The 20,373-nt window shown below is 42.8% G+C and overlaps 2 protein-coding genes across 2 annotated transcripts in view; both read right to left on the bottom strand.

Moving 5' to 3' along the window:
- The window catches only part of HADHB (hydroxyacyl-CoA dehydrogenase trifunctional multienzyme complex subunit beta), a 228,772-nt gene that overhangs the window by 131,681 nt on the left and 76,718 nt on the right, over positions 1-20,373 (bottom strand). The gene's annotated exons all lie outside the window — the stretch shown is intronic.
- Positions 13,106-14,288, bottom strand: LOC138149106 (glyceraldehyde-3-phosphate dehydrogenase-like). The gene has a single exon (XM_069072012.1). It carries the CDS (start codon positions 14,227-14,229, stop codon positions 13,228-13,230), a length of 1,002 nt encoding a protein of 333 aa, XP_068928113.1. The 5' UTR covers positions 14,230-14,288; the 3' UTR covers positions 13,106-13,227.

Genomic DNA, 20,373 nt, shown 5'->3' with positions numbered 1-20,373 from the left:
GCTGTGCCTAAGGAGAGCTGCCTGAGGATTCTGTAAAGTCCAGACTCTGCAGTACCACCCAGACTTGTGAGTTGCCTTCAACACTTGTGTATCCTGTGATACATATGAGGAACCATCATGGGCCTCCCTACTATCATACCCTTAAATTGGAGCTCACTCTTCCCGTGATGATTGTGTATATTTGTGGGAGAGTCCATTCCAGGTTTAGGAAAGATGCTCTGTAATAATTGTTCTTACTATTTGTGTGTTTCTCCTTCTTTCTCAAAGAGGACCGTGACATCAGGGAACGATGACTAACTTGCAGTTGACTTTGATTTGAGGGAAGGAGGGTTTCTCCTCCAGAGCCATCTAAGTCCAGTGGCAGATATTCATCAGGATGACTGGAGATGGCCCAGGATGCCATGGGAGACCCTGGGATTTTTAGACTAAGGTCTTTTCAGGCTCTCACTTTGAGTGAGCCCCGGGGCTCACAAGCTATAAGAGTAGGAGTAGCCACCCACAGAGTTACCCCTAAAATACAATGCCCCCTGGAGATCCCACCTACAAGTTCAAGTGCAAGTTAGGGGAGTAGTTCAGAAAGGCTGCTGCATGAGAATCAAGAACCACAGAAGATAATATGTGTAAAGCACTTATCATTCATTTCATCCTCACAACAACCCTGTGAGGTAGGTGCTGTTATGGCTCCCATTTTACAGCTGAGGAAACTGAGACTGAGGGATATTAATTAAGTGACTTTCCCAGAGTCTCACAGCTAGTACATGTCTGTGATGGAATTTGAACTCAGATCTTCCTGACTCCCAAGTCCAATGCTATTACCCCCCCCCTGTACTGCCTACCTATTCCTTCACCACTGACTCTTAGATGCCCCCCACCTTCCTTTAAACCCAAATGCCACCAGTAGGGCCTCTCTCAATTCTCCCTGTGGTTTATGCTTTCCCCTGGCAAGTTACCAGGTAGTTATTCTACATCTATCTATTTGCATATGTACATGTTGTTTCCTTCATTGAATAGCTCCTCAAGGCTATTGTTTCACTTTTGTCTTTTTATCCCCAGGGCCCAGCCCAGTTCTGGTGTCTAGCAGGCACTTAGTAAATGCTTGCTGATTGATTGATTGGTCTTTCTGAGTTGCGGTAGTCAAAATATTAATCACCTGGCAGCCAGCCTTTTGGCCCTGGAGATCTGCAAACTTAGCTAGATTGGTTCTCAGACAAGAGACAGACAGTCCATCATTGGGCCCACACTCAAAGCCTTTGAGGCAGCTAGATGGCTTAGTGAACAGAATATTGGGCCTGGAGCTTGGAAGACCTAAGTTCAAATCTCACCTCAGACACTTACTAGCTGTGTGACCCTAGGTGAGTCACTTAACCCCATTTGCCTCAGTTCCTCATCTCTCAAATGAGCTGGAGAAGCAAATGTCAAACTGTTAGAATCTCTCTGCCAAGAAAACCCCAAATGGGGTCAGGAGGAGCCAGACACGACTGAACAAGAAGAAGCCCTGAAGTCAACAAGCATTTATTAAGTCAATATGCATTTATTAAACACTTAGAATTTACCAGGCACTGTGTTAATCACTGGGGATAGATATAGGTATAGATAGATATATAAACATATATTACACACGTATAAAATCTCTCTCATACGTGTGATGTGTATTTTATTGTTGTTCAGTCATTTTTGTTGTGTTTGAGGAATTTGAGCTCAGGTCTTCCTGACTCCAGGCCTGGAACTCTATCCACTGCACCATCGAGCTGCCCACATAGCATGCTATTGTTATTAGTCTATTAATTTAATCTCCTCAGGGAGGAGGGTAGGGGGAAAGTAAGTTATCATTCATAGATGTATTTCCTAAAGTGGCTAGAATTGTGTCTTACAAAGTCGTTGCTCAATTTAGTTCCATATTTATTAAGTACTTACTATTTTTTTCCATTTAATTCTAATTTTTTTTCAGTTGTTTTTCAGTCATGTCCTACTTTTCATAACCCCATTTGGGGTTTTCTTGGCAGAGAAACTAGAGATGTTTGCCATTTCCTTGTCCAGCTCATTTTATTGAAGAGCAAACAAAGGCAAAAAGAGTTAAATGACTCATTCAGGGTCACACAACTAGTAAGTGTCTGAGACTGGATTTGAACTCAGGTCTTCCTATCTCCCTGTCCAGTGTTCTATCTGCTTCACCACCTAGTTGCCTAATTCTTAATTTTAAAAGCTCCAAGTCAAATGAGTATTTTCATGACTGTACATGAAACTAAAAATCTCCATTGTATAAAATTTGCCTTTCTTTTTAAGTATATAATAAATTCAACACATCATTTGTAAAGTTACAGTATTCCTATACTACCTTACCTTCCCATCTCCCTACCTCTTAAAAGTGAAACATTTAACTGCCCAGCTCTCCCAAGATTTCACTGAAAGTCATTTCCAAATATGTGACCTTAATATCAAAACTCATTATGAAAAAAAATTAGAAAATCACATACCTCTCGCAGCTATGTATAGGAGATATATTCTTTTTTTTTTTTTTAAAGCAATTGAGGTTAAGTAACTTGCTCAAGGTTACACGGCCAGTTATTTCTGGGTGTGGTGCTGATTGTCTGAGCCCGGGATTCGATCTCCAGGTCATCCCCACACTGGAGCCGGTGCTCTTACTCGCTGAGCCACGTGGCCACCCGTAGGAGGTATATTCTTAACCAAATAAGACATTTTTGTTCAGTCATTTCATTCATGTCTGACTCTTTGTGACCCCTTTTTGAGGTTTTCTTGGCAAAGATATTGGAGTGGTTTGCCATTTCCTTCTCCAGCTTATTTTACAGATGAGAAGGTTGAAGCAAACAGGGTTAAGTGACTTGTCCAGGGTCACACAGCCAGTGTCTGAGACTGGATTTGAACTCAAATCTTCTTGACCCCAGGTATAGCACTCTATCCACTGGGACACCTAGCTGCCCAAATAAGAGACAGAGGAAATTAGAAGATAAAATAGATAACTCTGATTACTTGAAAATGAATCATAATAAAGGAGAAAGGACCCACATACAAAAATATTTGTAGCAGCTCTTTTTGTGGTGACAAAGAATTAGAAATTGGGGGGATGCCCATCAGTTGGGGAATGGCTACAAGTTGTGGTATATGAATGTAATGGAATGCTATTGTGCTATAAGAAATGATGAGCAGGCAGATTTCAGAAAATCTGGAAAGACTTTTATGAACTGATGCTGAGTGAGGGGAGCAGAACCAGGAGAACATTGTACCCAGTAACAGTCACACTGTGATGACCGACTTTGATAGGCTTGGCTCTTCTAAGCAGTGCAATGATCTAAGACGATTCCAAAAGACTCATGATGGAAAATGCCATCCACATCCAATGCAGATCAAAGCAAACTATTTTCTCTCTCTTTTTCTTCTTTCTCAGGGTTTTCCCCTTTTGTTCTGATTCTTTTTTAACAACATGGCTAATGTGGAAATATGTTTTGTTACTTTTTTTTTAAAGGGTGCCTACCTAAAGTTAGATTATATGAGAGGGCCTTGATGCCAGGATAAAAAGTTTAAGCTTTATTTTATGGGTGATGGGGAGCCACTGAAGTCCTTTGAGAAGTGGAGGGATGTGTTCAGAACTACCCTTTAAGGAAGGTTATTTAGATAGCAATGGGCAAGATGAACTATAGAGGGGAGACACTGGAAGCAGGGAGAGCCGTTGGGAAGTTATTGTACAGCTCTAGATGAGGGGTGGTGAGGGGTTGAACAAGGGTAGGTACAGTGCAAATAAAGAGAAGGGCAGCAATGGGAAGAGATGTCCTGGAGGTGGCATTTCCAGAATTTGACATTTGATTGGATGTAGGTGTACTTCGATCTTCCTCAAGAAGGCTGAGTGGCAGCCAGACTGTCCTTTCTATGGGGACTGGAGGTTGTCTTTTCCTCTAGCTTTCCTCTAGAGGATCCATCATCCTCAGAGCTTGTTCTGCCTAAGCACAGGTTAGTGCCTCTTTCAAGCTTTCCCCTTCTTTCCTTCCTGCCTAAAGGAGGTTCTCTCCTTTGCCCTTTTCCTTCTCCATCACCCTGCCCTTTGTTCAAGATTCCCAGGGCTTGAGCATCCAGAGTCATAAAATTATAGATTATTAGAGCCTGAAAGGACCTTGGAAATTATCTAGTTCATTGATTTAATTCAAACAAATATTTGTTGATCATCTAATATTGAGAAATATAAGGAACAGTAACATGATGGAATTTACATGCAACCATGTGGGTTTCTTATATGACATAGCATCAGAGGAGTGTAAACAGCCCATACCAACTCATTTGCTGCCTTCCTTAAGCTTACAGAAAGGCAAGGTGTCACCATATCAATCAGCCCAGTTGGGGACAGTGCCTGGCACATAGTAGGGTGCCACCATATTAATCAGCCCAGTTGGGGATATGCCTGGTACATAGTAGGGTGCCACCATATTAATCAGCCCAGTTGGGGACAGTACCTGGCACATAGTAGGCACTATACAAATGTTAGCTAATATTAATTTGTCTACCAAGGGATACTCTCTTCTAGCCACCAAACCAGTGAGCTCATTAAGGTCTCTGTTGCTTGTACAGGATTTACCACCACCACCAAACCCAACTCCTGCCATGCTGAGCTGTAGATCCGGGCAGATTTTTTTTTTTTAAGTTCACATTGGTCAGATTCAAAACTGATTTAAAACATAATATAGCCTATGACTTCAAAATAACTAAAATCTGGGGAAGTGAACAGTCACTTGCTATGTGCTGGGCACCATGTAAATGCTTTACAAATATTGTCTCATTTGATCCTCCCATCAGCCTTGGGAGACAGGTGCTGTTATGATTCCCATCTCACAGATGAATAAACTGAGGCAGCTTAAGTAACTTGCCCAGGGTCACTCAACTCATAAATGTATGAGACCGGATTTGAACTCTCTACCCACTGCACCAGGAAAATCCCTGGCTTATTTCACCTCTGCCCCTCCCCCGGCCCCATACATTTGGAATTTCCACTCCCAAATTCATAGGAAACAATCAGCATTCTGTGGGTACGTCTTTTATTGTACCTAAGGAAAACGCAGGAGAACTGTCTCTCACCATCTCCCCAAAGTGGGACTTCCTCCTGTTGGCTCCTCCAGCTTTCCAGGGCAGTAGAAGGATTAGGGGAAGGAGCTGTGTGTCAGGATTTGGGATAGATGGGAAACACAGGCTGGGTGAGAGGCGGCTTGTGTCCCTCCATCTCAACAAATGAGGAGATTTTTAAAAGCTACTCGTTCCTGGTGTTCTGAAATTCACCACTGCAGATTCTAACAGTGACACTGATGACTGATCCCTGTGCTCTGAGGTCTGGTTCTCGGCTCTCCCATGCCCTGATCCCGTCTCTGTGAGAAGATGTTTGAGGAGGAGGTGATGGTGATTCCATCCGAGATGTCAGTCTGAGTGCTTTGGCGCCTCCTCCCTGTGGCCAACCCGGCACATGAGGAGTCCTGCTCAAATCATAGTATTTCTCCCTGTTCCCTGATGCCTAAATGTCATGGGCAAGAAGTCTTTCAAGAGCAAAGGGAGAGAAGAATCATGGAACCTTGGGCTCTGCATACCTGAATACAGCTCCTGCCACTTCCCAGGATCTCATCAACCGGCTTCTCTTTGGCTGCTACATTGATGCCCCTAGAAACTTCACCCTGGAGCCCTCCCCTCCTCAGGGATGACTCCCTCCCTAGGATCCCAGCCATGCATCAGTTCACTCCTGCCTGGACTCGATTCTCCTCTTCTTGCCTGCTGTACTGTTCTCCTTGTTTCCCTTTCTTCTCGTCTCCCACTTCCACTTTCCAGGCCCTTATTTGTCATCTTCCCCCCACCAGAATATAAGCTTCTTGAGGGTAAAGACTGTCTTGCTCGCTTATATTTGTAACCCCAGTGCCTAGAATATTTCTCTCTATCTATCCATCCGTCCATCCGTCCGTCCGTCCAACATCTAGTAGAGATGTATCTATCTCCCTTATGGGAATTCTTAGAGCTGCCTTTGTGCCCTGAAACTTGTTGCAGAAACACCTGCTATAATAATAAAAGATTTTTCTAGACTTCTAAGGTTAACAAGTGTACTCTCTCTCTGTTGTCTGTCTGTCTGTCTTTCTGTTTCTCTCTGTCTCTATCTGTCTCTCTATATATACATATACATACATTCATACACATATATATGTATAAAATCTGATTTGAATCATATACTAATTCTGTCAGATAAATACCACATGTATTATTTCCATTTTATAGATGAGGAAACTAAGGCCCAGAGAGGTTAAATAATTTGCCTATGGTCAATAAGACATGTGTTCTGCCCTCATGGAGTTTATAACCTTGTACAGGAGATAAGATGGGTACATAAATAATTATACTATAAGGTAAAGTGTGATAAATGAAAGGGGAAAGAAGGAAGCTACCATCCCCCTCCCAGACTTTTTATTTTACAGATGAGGAAACTGAGGGTAGAAAATATTACCAAGGGGGAAGCTAGGTGATGCAGTGAATAGAGCACAGTCCTGGAGTTGGGAGGACCTGAGTTCAAATCCAGTCTCAAACACTTAAAACTTACTAGTTGTGTGACCTTGGGCAAGTCACTTAACTCCAATTGCCTTTCCTTTCCCACTCCAAAAAAAAAATATTATCAAGAAAGCTGAGGGCAGAAATAAAGTAGCTTATTTATGGTCATGTGGTCAGGCAAAGCCTTCTGACCATAGCCTAGTGTGCTTCTCACCCCACCAGGATTCTTCCTTCTTCTTATGCCTGCTTCTCAACACACTTGGGCTTATTTCTCTTCCCAGACCTTTGTTGCTGTTCAGTCATTTTTCAGTCACATCCAACTCTTCGTGACTCCATTTTCTTGGCAAAGATACTAGAGTGGTTTGCTATTTCTTTTTTTTTTTTTAAGCAATTGGGGTTAAGTAACTTGCTCAAGGTTACACGGCCAGGTGTTTCTGGGTGGGTGCTAAGTGTCTGAGCCCGGATTTGATCACCCAGGTCATCCCGACACTGGGGCCGGTGCTCTTACTCACTGTGCTACCTGGCTGCCCCTGGTTTGCTATTTCTTGCTCCAGTTCATTTTACAGGTGAAAAAACTGAGATTAAGTGACTTGCCTAAGGTCACACAGCTAGGAAGTGTCTAAGACCATATTTGAACTCATGAAGATGAGTCTTCCTGACTCTAAGCCCAGTGCTCTATCTGCTGTACCACCTAGCTGTCCAGACCTTTACCTGTCCCCCAAAGCACTTGATTTTGAGTCAGAAAGATGGGCAATTTATGGTCTCCCTATTTCCCTGAGAACATTTTTTTCTCCCCTCCTCTCCCAGACTCACAGGGATCCTGTGCCCTGACCTCATGCTCCCCCTCCTCCTGCAAATCTGACCCAAGGGCCCAGGAGGAGAGAGGGTATCAAGTTGTTTCTCCATCCCCAGTCCAAGTGCCAGGTGTCAAGGACACTATTGTCCCTTCCAAGCCCAGCCTGCAATGATAGGTCAGCCCACTAGCTCCCCGCCCCTCTGACCTCATAATTTCCAGCCTTTGCTCCCAGTTGGAGACTCCCCAGGCCTGTGACTTTCTTATACTACAGATGACCTTTGCCAGATGTCCCACACCTGCCACAGTCAGACCTTCTGGAGCCACGGTTGTTGTTAATGCACCCCACAGTCAGCCAGCCTTGAGCTTGGGGCTTGAGACCAAGCCCCTCAGCTCCCCACCCCAGGGCTGACCCCATACCAAATCCTGCTGCCTGTGCCATGGGGAAGGCTGTTGTATCTATTACAGACATGGAAGGGGAATTATTCTGACAATGAAAGAAAGATGAGAAATAGAATCATGGATTGGTAACAAGGTACAGCAGAGAAAGGACTAGCTTTGGACTCAGAGGACCTGGGTTAAAATTCTGATCCTGCTGCCTATGAGCTGTGTGACCTTGGGCAAGTCATTTTCCTTCTTGGCCTCAGTTTCTCCATCTGTAAAATGAGAGGGTGAGAGTAGATGACTCAGTTTTCCTTCTACCTTCCTGCTCAAAGTTTATGATCCAAGTATGATTTTCCAATAGGGACAATGTTATAACATGGCCTAAGGACCATTTCTGGTAAAAATGATTGTTAACCAGACAGGCAAGAGATCAGGAGCTGATTGGTACCTTTTCTGCAACTTATAATTGTAGACAGTAGGCTAGAACACAGAGGGGTCACACAGGGTCACATGGCCTGTATGTGTCAGAGGCCAAGGACTGGAACCCAGCTCTTCACTCTGAGACCAACTCTTAGGGTAGATAGATTATACCATCTGCTCTTATAATAGGGGCTCAAGGCCAAATTTTTATGTTGTTGCTGTTGTTCAGTTGTTTTCAGTATTGTCTAACCCTTTGTGATCCCATTTGGAGTTTTCTTGGCAAAGATGTTGGAGTGGTTTGCCATTTTCTTCTCTAGCTTAATTTACGATAAAACTGAAAAGGGGGTTAAGTGACTTGCCCAGGGTCACACAGCTAGTAAGTGTCCGGAGCTAGATTTGAACACAGGAAGATGAGTCATCCTAACTCCAGGCCTGACGCTCTATCCACTGTGCCACTGTAGCAGCAAGCACCCCAAGCGTCCTCAGGGTTTGCTGCCAGCACAGGTTCTTGGATCTGCTTTGTTAAAGGAAAGCAACTCAAAATGGGTTAACAAGCTTACTTTAATCAGTCAGACATATATCGTTTACCTTGTTCAGGGGAAAAGGTCGGCACCCCGAACTTCAAAGTACACAGACAGAATTATCAAGACAGAAACAGATCTAGTAGACAGATTTCAAACTGTCCAACCATTACATCCATACCCAGTCAACATCTGGGTTTTTTCAAAGCCGGGGAGGGGCTCAGAACAACAGCTTCCCAGAATCCATATCAAATCACAGAACACTTCTCAAAGTGAGCCCCCAAAACAAAGCCTCACATCAGGGCTTATATAGCCTTCTCCTGGCTCAGAGAATGTAACAACCTTATTGACCCACTGGCCAATCAAAAAGTATCTACTGAAAAATAAGCCTCCCACCCCAGGCTCCAGGTGACTTTAGCCTAGGGGCAGGGAAGATCTTCCAAATTTGCATTCCCATTACAGCCACCTAGCTGCACCTAATTTATATATAATTGACCACAAACAAGATAGGATAGGTGGGAGACTACAGGTACAGAATGGTATATACATTATTAGATAAAAGTCACTGTATTGGTTTTTTTTTTTCCTAAAGGAGAACTTATTCTGGGAGAGGGAATATTAATAACTGTGGCATAAAAAGCATCAATACAATTTTAAAAAGTCAATTCCTAATCAATTATAAATGAAATTGACCTGTCCATCATCCAGAGTAAAGCTTTAGAATTGGTAGCTATTCCTCAAGCACAGCAAAACAGTGAGACATGACAATACAATTGTACCAGCAATGGGTTTAAGGGGGATCAGGGAAGGCTTCTTACAGAAGGTGAGATTTTAACTGAAACTTGAAGGAAATCAGGAAGAGCAGTAGATGGAGATGCATGGGGAAAGCCAGTAAAGATGCCTGGGGTATCTTGTGTAAGATGCCAGTGTCACTGGCTCTAAGAGTAATGGAGGAATTAAGGTACAAGATTACAAAGGTAAGAAGGTGTTGTGTTATAAAGGGCTTTAAAATCCAAAGAGAGGATGCTATATTGATCCTAGAGGGAGCCACTGAAGTTTATGAGTAAGTGTGTGTGTGTGTGTGTGTGTGTGTGTGTGTGAGAGAGAGAGAGAGAGAGAGAGAGAGAGAGAGAGAGAGAGAGATCAGACATGTGCTTTATAGTAAAATTAATCTGACAGTGTTTGACTGGAATGGGGAGAGACTTGTGGTAGGCAGTCCCCCAGAAGGTGATTGGAATCATCCAGATATGAGGTAACAAGGGCCTGCACTAGAGCGGGAGGCAGCATCAGAAGAGAGAAAGGAGCATAGATGGAAAATAATCAATAGAAGTTGGGGACAGACTGGATGTGAGGGTAGGAAAAACCGTTGTGGTTCATCCTTTGTTCTAGAAGAGGACCAGTGACATTGTGGTGATGTTTTGACTTGTGCATGGATTGGATTTAAGTGAGGCAGGGCGGCATAGTCGTCAGCCTCCCTCAGGAGGTGGTAGTTCTGAGTCAAGGCTGACCCCTAGGTTGAGAGCCTGAGGGAATGGAAGGATGGCACTGTCCTCTACAGTGATAGGGAAGACAGGAGGCAAGGCGGGTTTGGAGGGAAAGATGAATCCACTTTTGGACACGTTGAGTTTAAGATGTCTACAGGACATTCAGATCAAGGTGTCCAATAGGCAGCTGGAGATTGGAGACTGCAGGTCAGCAGATAGGTTAGGGCTGGAGAAATCCATCTGACAATCTTCATGGAGATAACTATGGGAATTGATGTGATTACCAAGTGAAATACTGTAAATAGATAAAAGAAGGGGGACCCACCATAGAACTCCATGGGATACCCACTATCAGTAGGTATGACCAGTTAGAAGATCCAATTTATTTTGTATTTGTATTTGTTTTATATTTTCTATTCATTTATGCACTTATTTCCTTCAATAGAATGCAAGCACCTTGAAGACAAGCATTTTTTCATTTTTTCCTTTGTATCTCCAGTACCTAGTATAGTGCCTGGTCCATAGCAGGTGCTTAATAAATGTTTGTTGATTGATTGATTGAAATAACATGGGTATAACTGTTAGTCTATTGGCTTCTGCCTAAGGCACATCCCATGAAGTTTGAGGGTGGGTATCTCTTTAAAAAAACACATTCATTTTTAATGTCAGAAAATTCCAGTCTCCCTAACATACAGTTATTCCAATAAAGACTCAAAGCCTCCTGGGCCAGTTCTGATGCCTGGGTGTACTTATTCACTACTGTTCCTGCCCTGTGCTAGTCCTGTACTCAGTACTCTGAAGGGACAAAAAGGTATAAGATAAGGCCCTTTTCTAATATGGAAATAAGTTATGCATGAATTCACATGTATAATAGATACCATATTGCTTGCCTTCTCAGTGGTTTGGGAAGGGAGGGCATGAAGAGGGAGAGAATTTGGAGCTCAAAATTTAAAAAGAAAAGAATGTTAAAAATAAATCAAATATTTTTTAAAAACACAAGAAAAAAAAGATAAGGCCCCTGTTCTCACTTGTTCTCAAGGAACTTACAATATAGTAATAGGAAAAGGCATAAATTACATCCTATAATCACTGTCCTTGGTAACATATTTCTGGTCCAAATTCTTGATTGTTGGCAAGAAGTATCACAGATCACCCCATGAAGTCTTTGCTGTGATTCAGTTGTTTCGATTGTGTCTGACTCTTTGTGACCCCATTTGGGGTTTTCTCAGCAAAGATACTGGAGTGGTTTGCCATTTCCCTCTCCAGCTCATTTTAGAGATGGGGAAACTGAGGCAAACAGGGTGAAGTGACTTGCCCAGGGTCACACAGCTAGTTCCTGAGGCTTGATTTGAACTCCGTTTTTCCTGCCTTCATGCCCAGGGCTGTATCCATTGCACCCCCTAGTGGCCTATGGAGTCATTGCTATGCAGTCTCTTTGAGTGGCCTCCCCTCCTTTGGGACCGCCATCTTTTTGGCTTGTGCTGTTGTGCCAACTAAATGGTTTTTCCACTTACCTTCCTACCCCTTTTACTTGTCTAGATGCTCCCATTGTTTAACCTGGGGTTGGCATGAATGTATCCATTCTCTCGATGCCAGGGTTAGGTCCCAGCTCCTCCATTTTTCTTTCACTTTCAGCTTTGTTCTTTCTAAGTTAAGTCCCTTTTGAACATTTCTTTATGAGATCATAGATTTGGAGCTGGAAGGAACTTGGGGATCATTGGGTTAGATTGAGCACGCTGGGGGCAGCAAAGTGACTCACCCCGGGTCACACAGCTAGGAAATGTCTAAGGCAGGATTTGAGCCAGTTCTTTCTGTCTCTATCCACTCCACCACACTGGCTCTTATTGACGGTCAGAGGACACAGGTGAAGATGTTGAGTAAGTCCCAAACTTGTCTGGGTCTCAGTTTCATTATATGTAAGATGAAGGGTTTGAACCAGATGACTTCTAATGTCTCCTCTGACTCTAAGCCAAGGACATCATTGTCAGTGGCATAGACAGGGAGGGAGGAAAGTTTCAAGAAGGAAATGGTGACCCACAGTATCTAATACTGTCAAAATGTCCATGAGAATTAGGACTCACGTAACCTGAGCTTGTTTGAGCCTGCCCGGTCCTCCTAACGTGGAGGACTCTTACCATGAGGGTAGGCGTAGCCTCCTTTGGTTGGCTGGGTCTTTAAAGCTGGCGACCTGGAGACAATCACTCTCTTTTGGCCTCGCTGTTCCTTCCTGTCTCCAAGGATGATGATCACACTTTGTTCCCAGCACAGGTGCCATGAACTGAACTGGTGAGAAGGGACGGACTTCCTTCCCCGTACCCTCTTTAAGCCCCAGTTCAGAGAAATGGGCCTGGGGATGTTGTTGGCTCTGCCTCAAACCCCCAGATCCAGTGGGGATTGTTGCCAGCACCTGAGGCCAAGAAGGATAAAAAAAAACCATACCAAAACAAAAACCACACAGAACAGAAACAGAAGAAAGCAACTATTGGGGCAGCTAGGTGGCGCAGTGGATAGAGTACCAGCCCTGGAGTCAGGAGGACCTGAGTTCAAATCCAACCTCAGTCACTTTACACTTATTGGCATGTGACCTTGGGCAAGTCACTTAACCCCAATTGCCCCTCCAAAAAAAAGGCGACTATCTCAGTTTTGCCAGTTTTAGAGATCTGACCTGTTCTGGTTGCACAGCCAATCAAAGGAAGCTTGCCCAACCATGTAGTAGGGGCCTCTAGAGTTGGCTATCTGGATGTGTTCCAAAGGCCCCTCAGGGGCCTCCATGTTAAGAGAACAAGTCTGGGTCACACTAAGGAAAAAAAAAACATTCGAAGAGGAAAAAAAATAACTGTTGCAAATATGAAAAATAGAAACTCATCATCTAAAAGAGGGAAAGGAATAAGCATTTCTTTTTTTTTTTTGCACTGAATATGTTGACTTTATTGATGGTACACAATACAGGACTTTAGGCTTCTTCCCCTTACTACAGGGGTGCTTTGGAACAAGGATGTGAATGGGACATGGGATCCCTAGTATAGGAACACAGGTTAGGAATGTGGGCTCCCCAGTGGTGGATCTCCTTTTTTTGGCTGGGGATGAAGATCCATGGCTTTCCACTTTACTCCTTGGAGGCCATGTAGACCATGGGGTCTACTACACAGTTGCTATAACCATACTCATTGTCATACCAGGAAATGAGCTTGACAAAATGGTCATTGAGGGCAATAACAGCACCAGCATCAAAGGTATAAGAGTGGGTGTTGCTGTTGAAGTCACAGGATACAACCTGGTCCTCTGTGTAGCCCAAGATGCCCTCCAAGGGTCCCTCTGATGCTTGCTTCACCACTTTCTTGATATCATCATATTTGGCAGGTTTCTCCAGGCGGCAGGTCAGATCCACAACAGATACATTGGGAGTAGGAACACGGAACGCCATGCCTGTGAGCTTCCCATTCAGCTCAGGAATAACCTTGCCTACAGCCTTAGCAGCACCAGTGGAAGCAGGGATGATGTTTTGGGCAGCACCACGCCCATCATGCCACAGCTTACCAGAGGGGCCATCTACTGTCTTCTGGGTAGCAGTAATGGCATGGACTGTAGTCATGAGTCCTTCCACAATGCCAAAGTTGTCATGAATGACCTTGGCCAAGGGGGCCAAGCAGTTGGTGGTACAGGAAGCATTACTGACAATCTTAAGGGAATTATCATATTTCTCATGGTTCACTCCCATCACGAACATTGGGGCATCAGCAGAAGGGGCAGAGATGATGACCCTCTTGGCTCCACCCTTCAAGTGAGCCCCAGCCTTTTCCATGGTGGTAAAGACTCCAGTGGACTCTACAACATACTCGGCTCCAGCATCTCCCCATTTAATATTGGTGGGATCCCGTTCCTGGAAGATGGTAACGGCTTTTCCATTGATCATCAGCTTCCCATTCTCAGCCTTGACAGTGCCCTTGAATTTGCCATGAGTGGAATCATATTGAAACATATAAACCATGTAGTTGAGGTCAATGAAGGGGTCATTGATGGCCACAACGTCTATTCCACCTGAGGTGAATGCAGCCCTGGTCACCAGGGGCCCAATACGGCCAAATCCATTGACTCCGACCTTCACCATCTTGTTTCAGGGATGCGACTTAAGCAGCAGAACCTGGCACCAAGCTAGGAGAAAAGCCGAAAGCTGGAATAAGCATTTCTTAAGAGTCTACTATGTACTAGCTGTTATTGTTCAATCATTTCAGTCATGTCCAACTCTTTGTGACCACATTTGGGGTTTTCTTAGAAAGGATACTGGAGTGTTTATCATTTCCTTCTCTAGCTCATTTTACATATGGGGAAACTGAGGCAAACAGGGTTAAGTGACTTTCCCAGGGTCACACAGCTAGTGTCTGAGACCAGATTTGAACTCAGGAAGATTGTGCTAAATATTTTACAAATATTATCTCCTTTGTTCTTCATCAACCTTTGGAGGTAGATGCTATCTGAAATATGTATGCAAATGTTAAAAGTTTACAAAGGCAACTCCAAGTCCCCCACTGATAAATGGCCAAAAGATATGAAAAGATGATTTATGAAAGAGGAGATAAATTGTTTATAATCCCTTGAAAAAAATACTCAACCTTACTAATAAAGAGTTGCAAATTAAAACTGCTATGTAGTGCCACTGCATTTCTAGTTGGCAAAAATAATTACAAGCAAAAAACTCAATAGCAAAGTTATAGAAAATTTAGTAGATCCATTCATTGTTGGTGAAATTGCAAACTAGTGGAATCTTTTTGGAGAGCAATATGGCAATACACAGTAAAAGTTACTTGTCACCCAATAATTGCATTGTTGGTAGTATGCACTGAAAATGTTTTGGGGAGGGACAGGGAAGTTATCTTCTCCCAAACTTTTTGTAGCAGCATTCTTTGTAATTTGCCCCCAAATTTAAAGGTAGGGTAATGGTTAAATACTATTAAAGGCATATCGCAATTAGGATCACCAATTGTGAAGAGTGGAAAGACCCTGAACAGTCAAAACCACCTGATGGAGAATTGGAAGGAAAGAGAAGAAAGTTATGACATTTTCTGCGTTGAAATTAGTTTATTTAAATGTAAATAGTTTTTTTTTTTAAAGCAATCGGGGTTAAGTAACTTGCTCAAGGTTACACGGCCAGTTATTTCTGGGTGTGGTGCTGAGTATCTGAGCCTAGATTTGATCCCCAGGTCATCCCGACACTGGAGCCGGTGCTCTTACTCACTGAGCCACCTGGCCACCCCAAATGTAAATAGTTTTAAAGTATGTTGTATTGTATATGTTGGTGCTTATAACGATGCACAGTGGTTGACATATGGTAGGTACTTACTAAATGTTTGGTGACTGACTAATATGATATTACACATTAGAAGGAAAATGTAAATCAAAGCAATCCCGGTTTTACCTCATACCCAGCAAATTGTCAAAAATAACAAAAGAGCAGAACTATAAATGTTGGAGGGGATGGTGCAAAGATAGGTGGAGTGATTGTTGGTGAAGATGGGAGCTAATGCCACTATTCTGTAAAGCAGCTTGGAATTACGCAACTAAAGTGACTAAACTGCTCCTCCTCTCTCACCCAGTTTCCACAGCTAGACACGTTCCCTAAGAAAGCGTTATTGACAAAAAAGGAAGGTTCCATATGTACACAAATATTTATAGCAGCACTTTTTCTGGTAGCAAATAACTGGAAACAAAGCAGATGCCCCATCTGATTGGGAAATGACTAAACAAATTGTGGTCCATGAACACTCAACAAATAGTATTTCATTTGATCCTTGCAATAAGGCTGGGAGGTAGATACTACAGTATTATATGTCAATAGTAACTGTTTCTCTTTTGACCAGAAAATCTGAGGGTCTTCCCCTCTCAGTTTGATTTTTTTTTTAATTAAAGGGGACATTCCTTGACTCAGTTTTTAAGAGGTCTATTCCCTGACTGGGCCATTAACTCACTCAAAGTGAGAACCTGAAAAGACCTTAGCCTGAAAGGGCTAGGCTCTCCCATTGCATCCTGGGCCATCTCCAGTCCTCTCGATGAATATCTGGTCACTGGACCGAGATGGCTCTGGAGGAGAAAGTGAGGCTGGTGACCTTGCACAGCCCTCCCTCACTCAAATCTAAGTCAACTGCAAGTCATGGCATCATTTCCCTGCATATCATGGTCCTCTTTGACAACGAAGGACAAACACAATTTCCAGTTGAGGAAACTAAGGTTACATGACTTGCCCAGGGTCAGCTAATAAATGCTTGAGGCTGAATTTGAACTCTGGTCTTCCTGTCTCCAGGTCTAATGCCTTGTCAGTTGCACCATTTAGGCTACATCAGTTTTTTAGAATTCACCTGGGAAGGTGGCAGGCTAGAGATCTGGTCCTAGGAGCCCTTAGCCCATAAATCCCATATTCAGGCCCTAGGTAGGGGAGCAGCCAGTAAAGCAGTCCCCTAAGCATCAGCACAGAACCAGAAAGGCTGCTGCCTCCTTCCCCCTGGGCTGTGGGCCGGGGAGAACATGAAAAATCAGCCTGCCACACCCCTGCTCCAAGCTACATTGCCCACCTCTGAGTATGAGGCTACTGTTCGATGGCTGGGCTTCCCAACTGCGTCTCCTTCCATGTTGTCTGGGCCTGAGTAGGGGTGGAGTTTAGGGGTTCTCACTTTTAGGTTTTCAGGTTCTCACTTTGGGGAATGGGGAGACAATCTCCCCAAGGATGCCAGGTGTGTGATGGAGGTGCAGTTTCCAAATATGGTCACAAGGGGGCAGTGTGAATCTATTTACAAATGAGCCCATTGTCATCAAGATTCTGGGATGAATTTTAAAAGGTGTGTGGGTTGGGAGCTACCTTTCCGGTCACCCTCTTTTGGATGTTTTCCTACTTATCAATAGCCTTTTAAACTTTGATGTTCAGAAATGAACACAAGATCCCATATGTGATCTGATCAAGGGAGAGGAAATGATCGCTTCCCATGTCTTAGACACTGTCCTTTTCTCCTTGGCTGAATGGGGCTAGTGCCTTTGATGTGAGGGCTGCCGAGCCTTTTTCAGGGCTGCTCATTCACCTTTCACCTGCGGCTCCAAGAAGCCACACTGCATGCGCAGTGGCCGCACCTCAGTAAAACCATCTTGGCACATGGGCTGAACCAGGTTGAGGTTAACCAGTGGGTGTCCAACCCATCGGTGAGTTAGGAGGGTGTCTATCCCAAATATGTGAAGACTTCCCCCAGCAGAATGGGCAGATGAGAACAATTCGTCCCAAGAGCCACAAAGGTGGCTGCCACTGGATTTCAATGACTCAGGAAGAGAGAGTGAGGCTGATGGCTTTGCGCAGGTCTGCCTCACTTAAATCCAATTTACACAGGAGTCAAGATATCACCCCATGTTGTCACTGGTCTTCTTCAAAAACGAAGGAGAAACAACTACCGACTATATGTGGGATAGTAATCCATGTTATAAATGGGACTATTCTACAGCAGTAAGTAGCCCTGTTACCCAAGTGCTACTTGGTGTAAATATCTGTAACAGGTAGGGAACTGCACTCATTGGCTTCCCATTTATATTAAACAAGTATAAAGAGTAAATTTTATTCAAATTCCTTGATAAAATTTATATTCTAGGGTCCCTCCTTGCCATTTCTTGACATTGCAGACATATCGATGGAAGTCTCTCTCAGACTGCACACCCAGTTATCTCTCACTCTTACAATGTGACCAGCCCTGATTATTTTTTTTTTGATCCATTCATCGTGCTTTCTTTGATGAAAACCTTTATTATCTTCATTTTCAATTCTTCCAAGACTGCAGCATCCCATGACTCTGAGTCACATAACAGAAAATTGGTATTAAAAAGATGGGCCTTCATTTCAGGGAGAATCATGGGGTCATTCAAAGAACCTTGTAATTTCACAAAGACCATCCAGTCCATTCTCAAGCTCCTGTCTAGGACTAGATCCAACTCATAGTCCAGTTTTAGTTTCTATCCACAACACCTATATTGCTAGATGAATTCTCTATCCATCCAACTGGGTATCATCATAGCTTTGATACCAGGCATTTTTCATACATGTGGCTTTTTCCAGTAAGAAAAGTTAGGCTGAATGAACTCTGGTGTGATTATGGGCATCATTTAGGAGGCACCACAATGCTCTGGGAGCAATCAGCATAATGTTATCCATAAATAGAAGCATTAGGAGGACTTCACAATTTCTAGGGAATAATTCTAACTTGGACACTAAATTTGAATTCCAGGACAGTGGTGAACACCTTTGGCAAGAATATGTCTCTCCCTTTTATGCTTCCTCTAATATTAATGATATGGTTGTTGAAAAAAGTTATTTCACCATTATATCTTTTTTTTTTTTCTTTTTAGAGGGGGGAAGGAAAAACAATTGAGGTTAAGTGACTTGCCCAAGGTCACACAGATAGTAAGTGTGTCAAGTGTCTAAGGCCAGATTTGAACTCAGAAAAATGAGTCTTCCTGATTCCAAGCCCAGTGCTCTATGCATTATGGTGCCACCTAGCTGCCCTATCATGTCAGCTATTATTATTTTAACAATTTTCTCTTTCTTTTATCTTTTGATGGCGTTCAGATAAAAGCAGTCCGACCACATTATTGTCATGATATTATTCCTTTATATTTAACATACTTCAGACTGTTGTGCAGGTGGATAAAAAATCTGCCTATTGCAATTAAATAAGAGTATTTCTGTCAAATCTCTGGAAGCACTTTTGGGACAACTACAGGAAAACAGGGCTGATGTACCTTATCCTGTTCTCACATAATATTAATTTTTTCTGCCTCCTATATTTTGAAATTTTTGAAAGTTTTTTGCTTCATGTAGGTTAGGCATTATGAATATTTGATAAGGTAACATTTATTAAAAATGTTGTCCATAATCCAGGCAACAATCTGATTGTAATGATTCTCCTATTCTGATACAGTTTAGAATTCTCAAGGATATTTGGGGGATTATATATCTAGTATAGAGATTTGTTGTCTGTTAGTTTTTCATTATATTTCTAAGATAATGAACTTGTGGGGTACAATTCTAGTCATCTAATAATGTCTAGGTATCAGATAGCTATCTGTTGGGGCAGCTGGGTGGCACAGTAGATAGAGCACTGGATGTGGAGCCAGGAAGACCTGAGTTCAAATTTGATCTTAGACACTTACTAGCTGTGTGACCCTGGGCAAGTCACTTAGCCTCATTTTTTACTGGTTCAACACTTCTTCATCAACATCTTGCTGCTTAAATTCCTATGAGTGTCTTCCATGTAGCCCTTTTTGGTTCCAGGCCTGGATTTGTCTGTGTTATCAGTTCCTTACAGAGATAAGCCATCTTTAGTTATATCAAACAAATCCAGTGGTGGCATATACCTGTTGTCATGCTTTACCATTACATTGTGTACAGAGGTCTCTTTGTTCCAAAAAGTTTTCCCAACATTAAAAAAAAATGTTTGTCATATGTCCTGAGAACATCTATTGATTTTTATCCTCCTTTGTGATTAGGGAAGAATTCATCTTTCTGAAGATTCCTGGGTAATAATGACATCTGTAGGTCTGCTTTTGTGTGGGTTTTTGATTGGATGCCCTGTAGATGAATTATTTTCTATTTCACCATGCCCAGACTTTATTATTATTCTCTCATTCTTCTCATTTTTTTTGATAGAGTTCAGATAAAAACAGTCCCAGAACAAGTTGTCGTCTACTATCCTAGTAGCAGGTGTAGACAATGTTGCATAGATGGATGAAATAACTGTTATCTATAGTTGGATGAAAGCATTAAAGTAGAAACTTTTCTTTTATAAGCTCACTGAAAGCCATGTCAGTCCATCTCCCATGACAGGATGGCAGGTATGTTGAACAATGTTGTTGTTTAGGCATTTTCAGTTGTGTCCAATTTTTCATGACCCCATTTAGGATTTTCTTGGCAGAGGTACTAGAGTGGTTTGCCATTTATTTTTCCAGCTCATTTTCTATATGAAGTAACTGAGGCAAACAAAGTTAAGTGACTTGCCCAAGGTCACACAGCTAATAAGTGTCTGAGGCCAGATTTGAACTCAGGAAGAGGAGTCTTCCTGACTCCAGGCTCAGCATAATGTGCATTATGGTGCCACCTAGCCGTCCAACGAGCTGTGTGTACCTCATCATCCACTGGAGTTGACCTTGGACTTTTATCTGACTTCTACTTCTGCTAGATCTCAATATATATATATATATATATATATATATATATATATATATATATATA

The sequence above is a fragment of the Petaurus breviceps genome, unplaced genomic scaffold (assembly GCF_028583685.1).
Source record: "Petaurus breviceps papuanus isolate PSGF00001 unplaced genomic scaffold, PetGlider_PUasm1.0 90845, whole genome shotgun sequence".
In the NCBI taxonomy this organism is placed as follows: Eukaryota; Metazoa; Chordata; class Mammalia; order Diprotodontia; family Petauridae; genus Petaurus; species Petaurus breviceps.
Note: the sequence above shows the minus strand (reverse complement) of the source record. Positions and strands in the feature narration are given on the sequence as shown.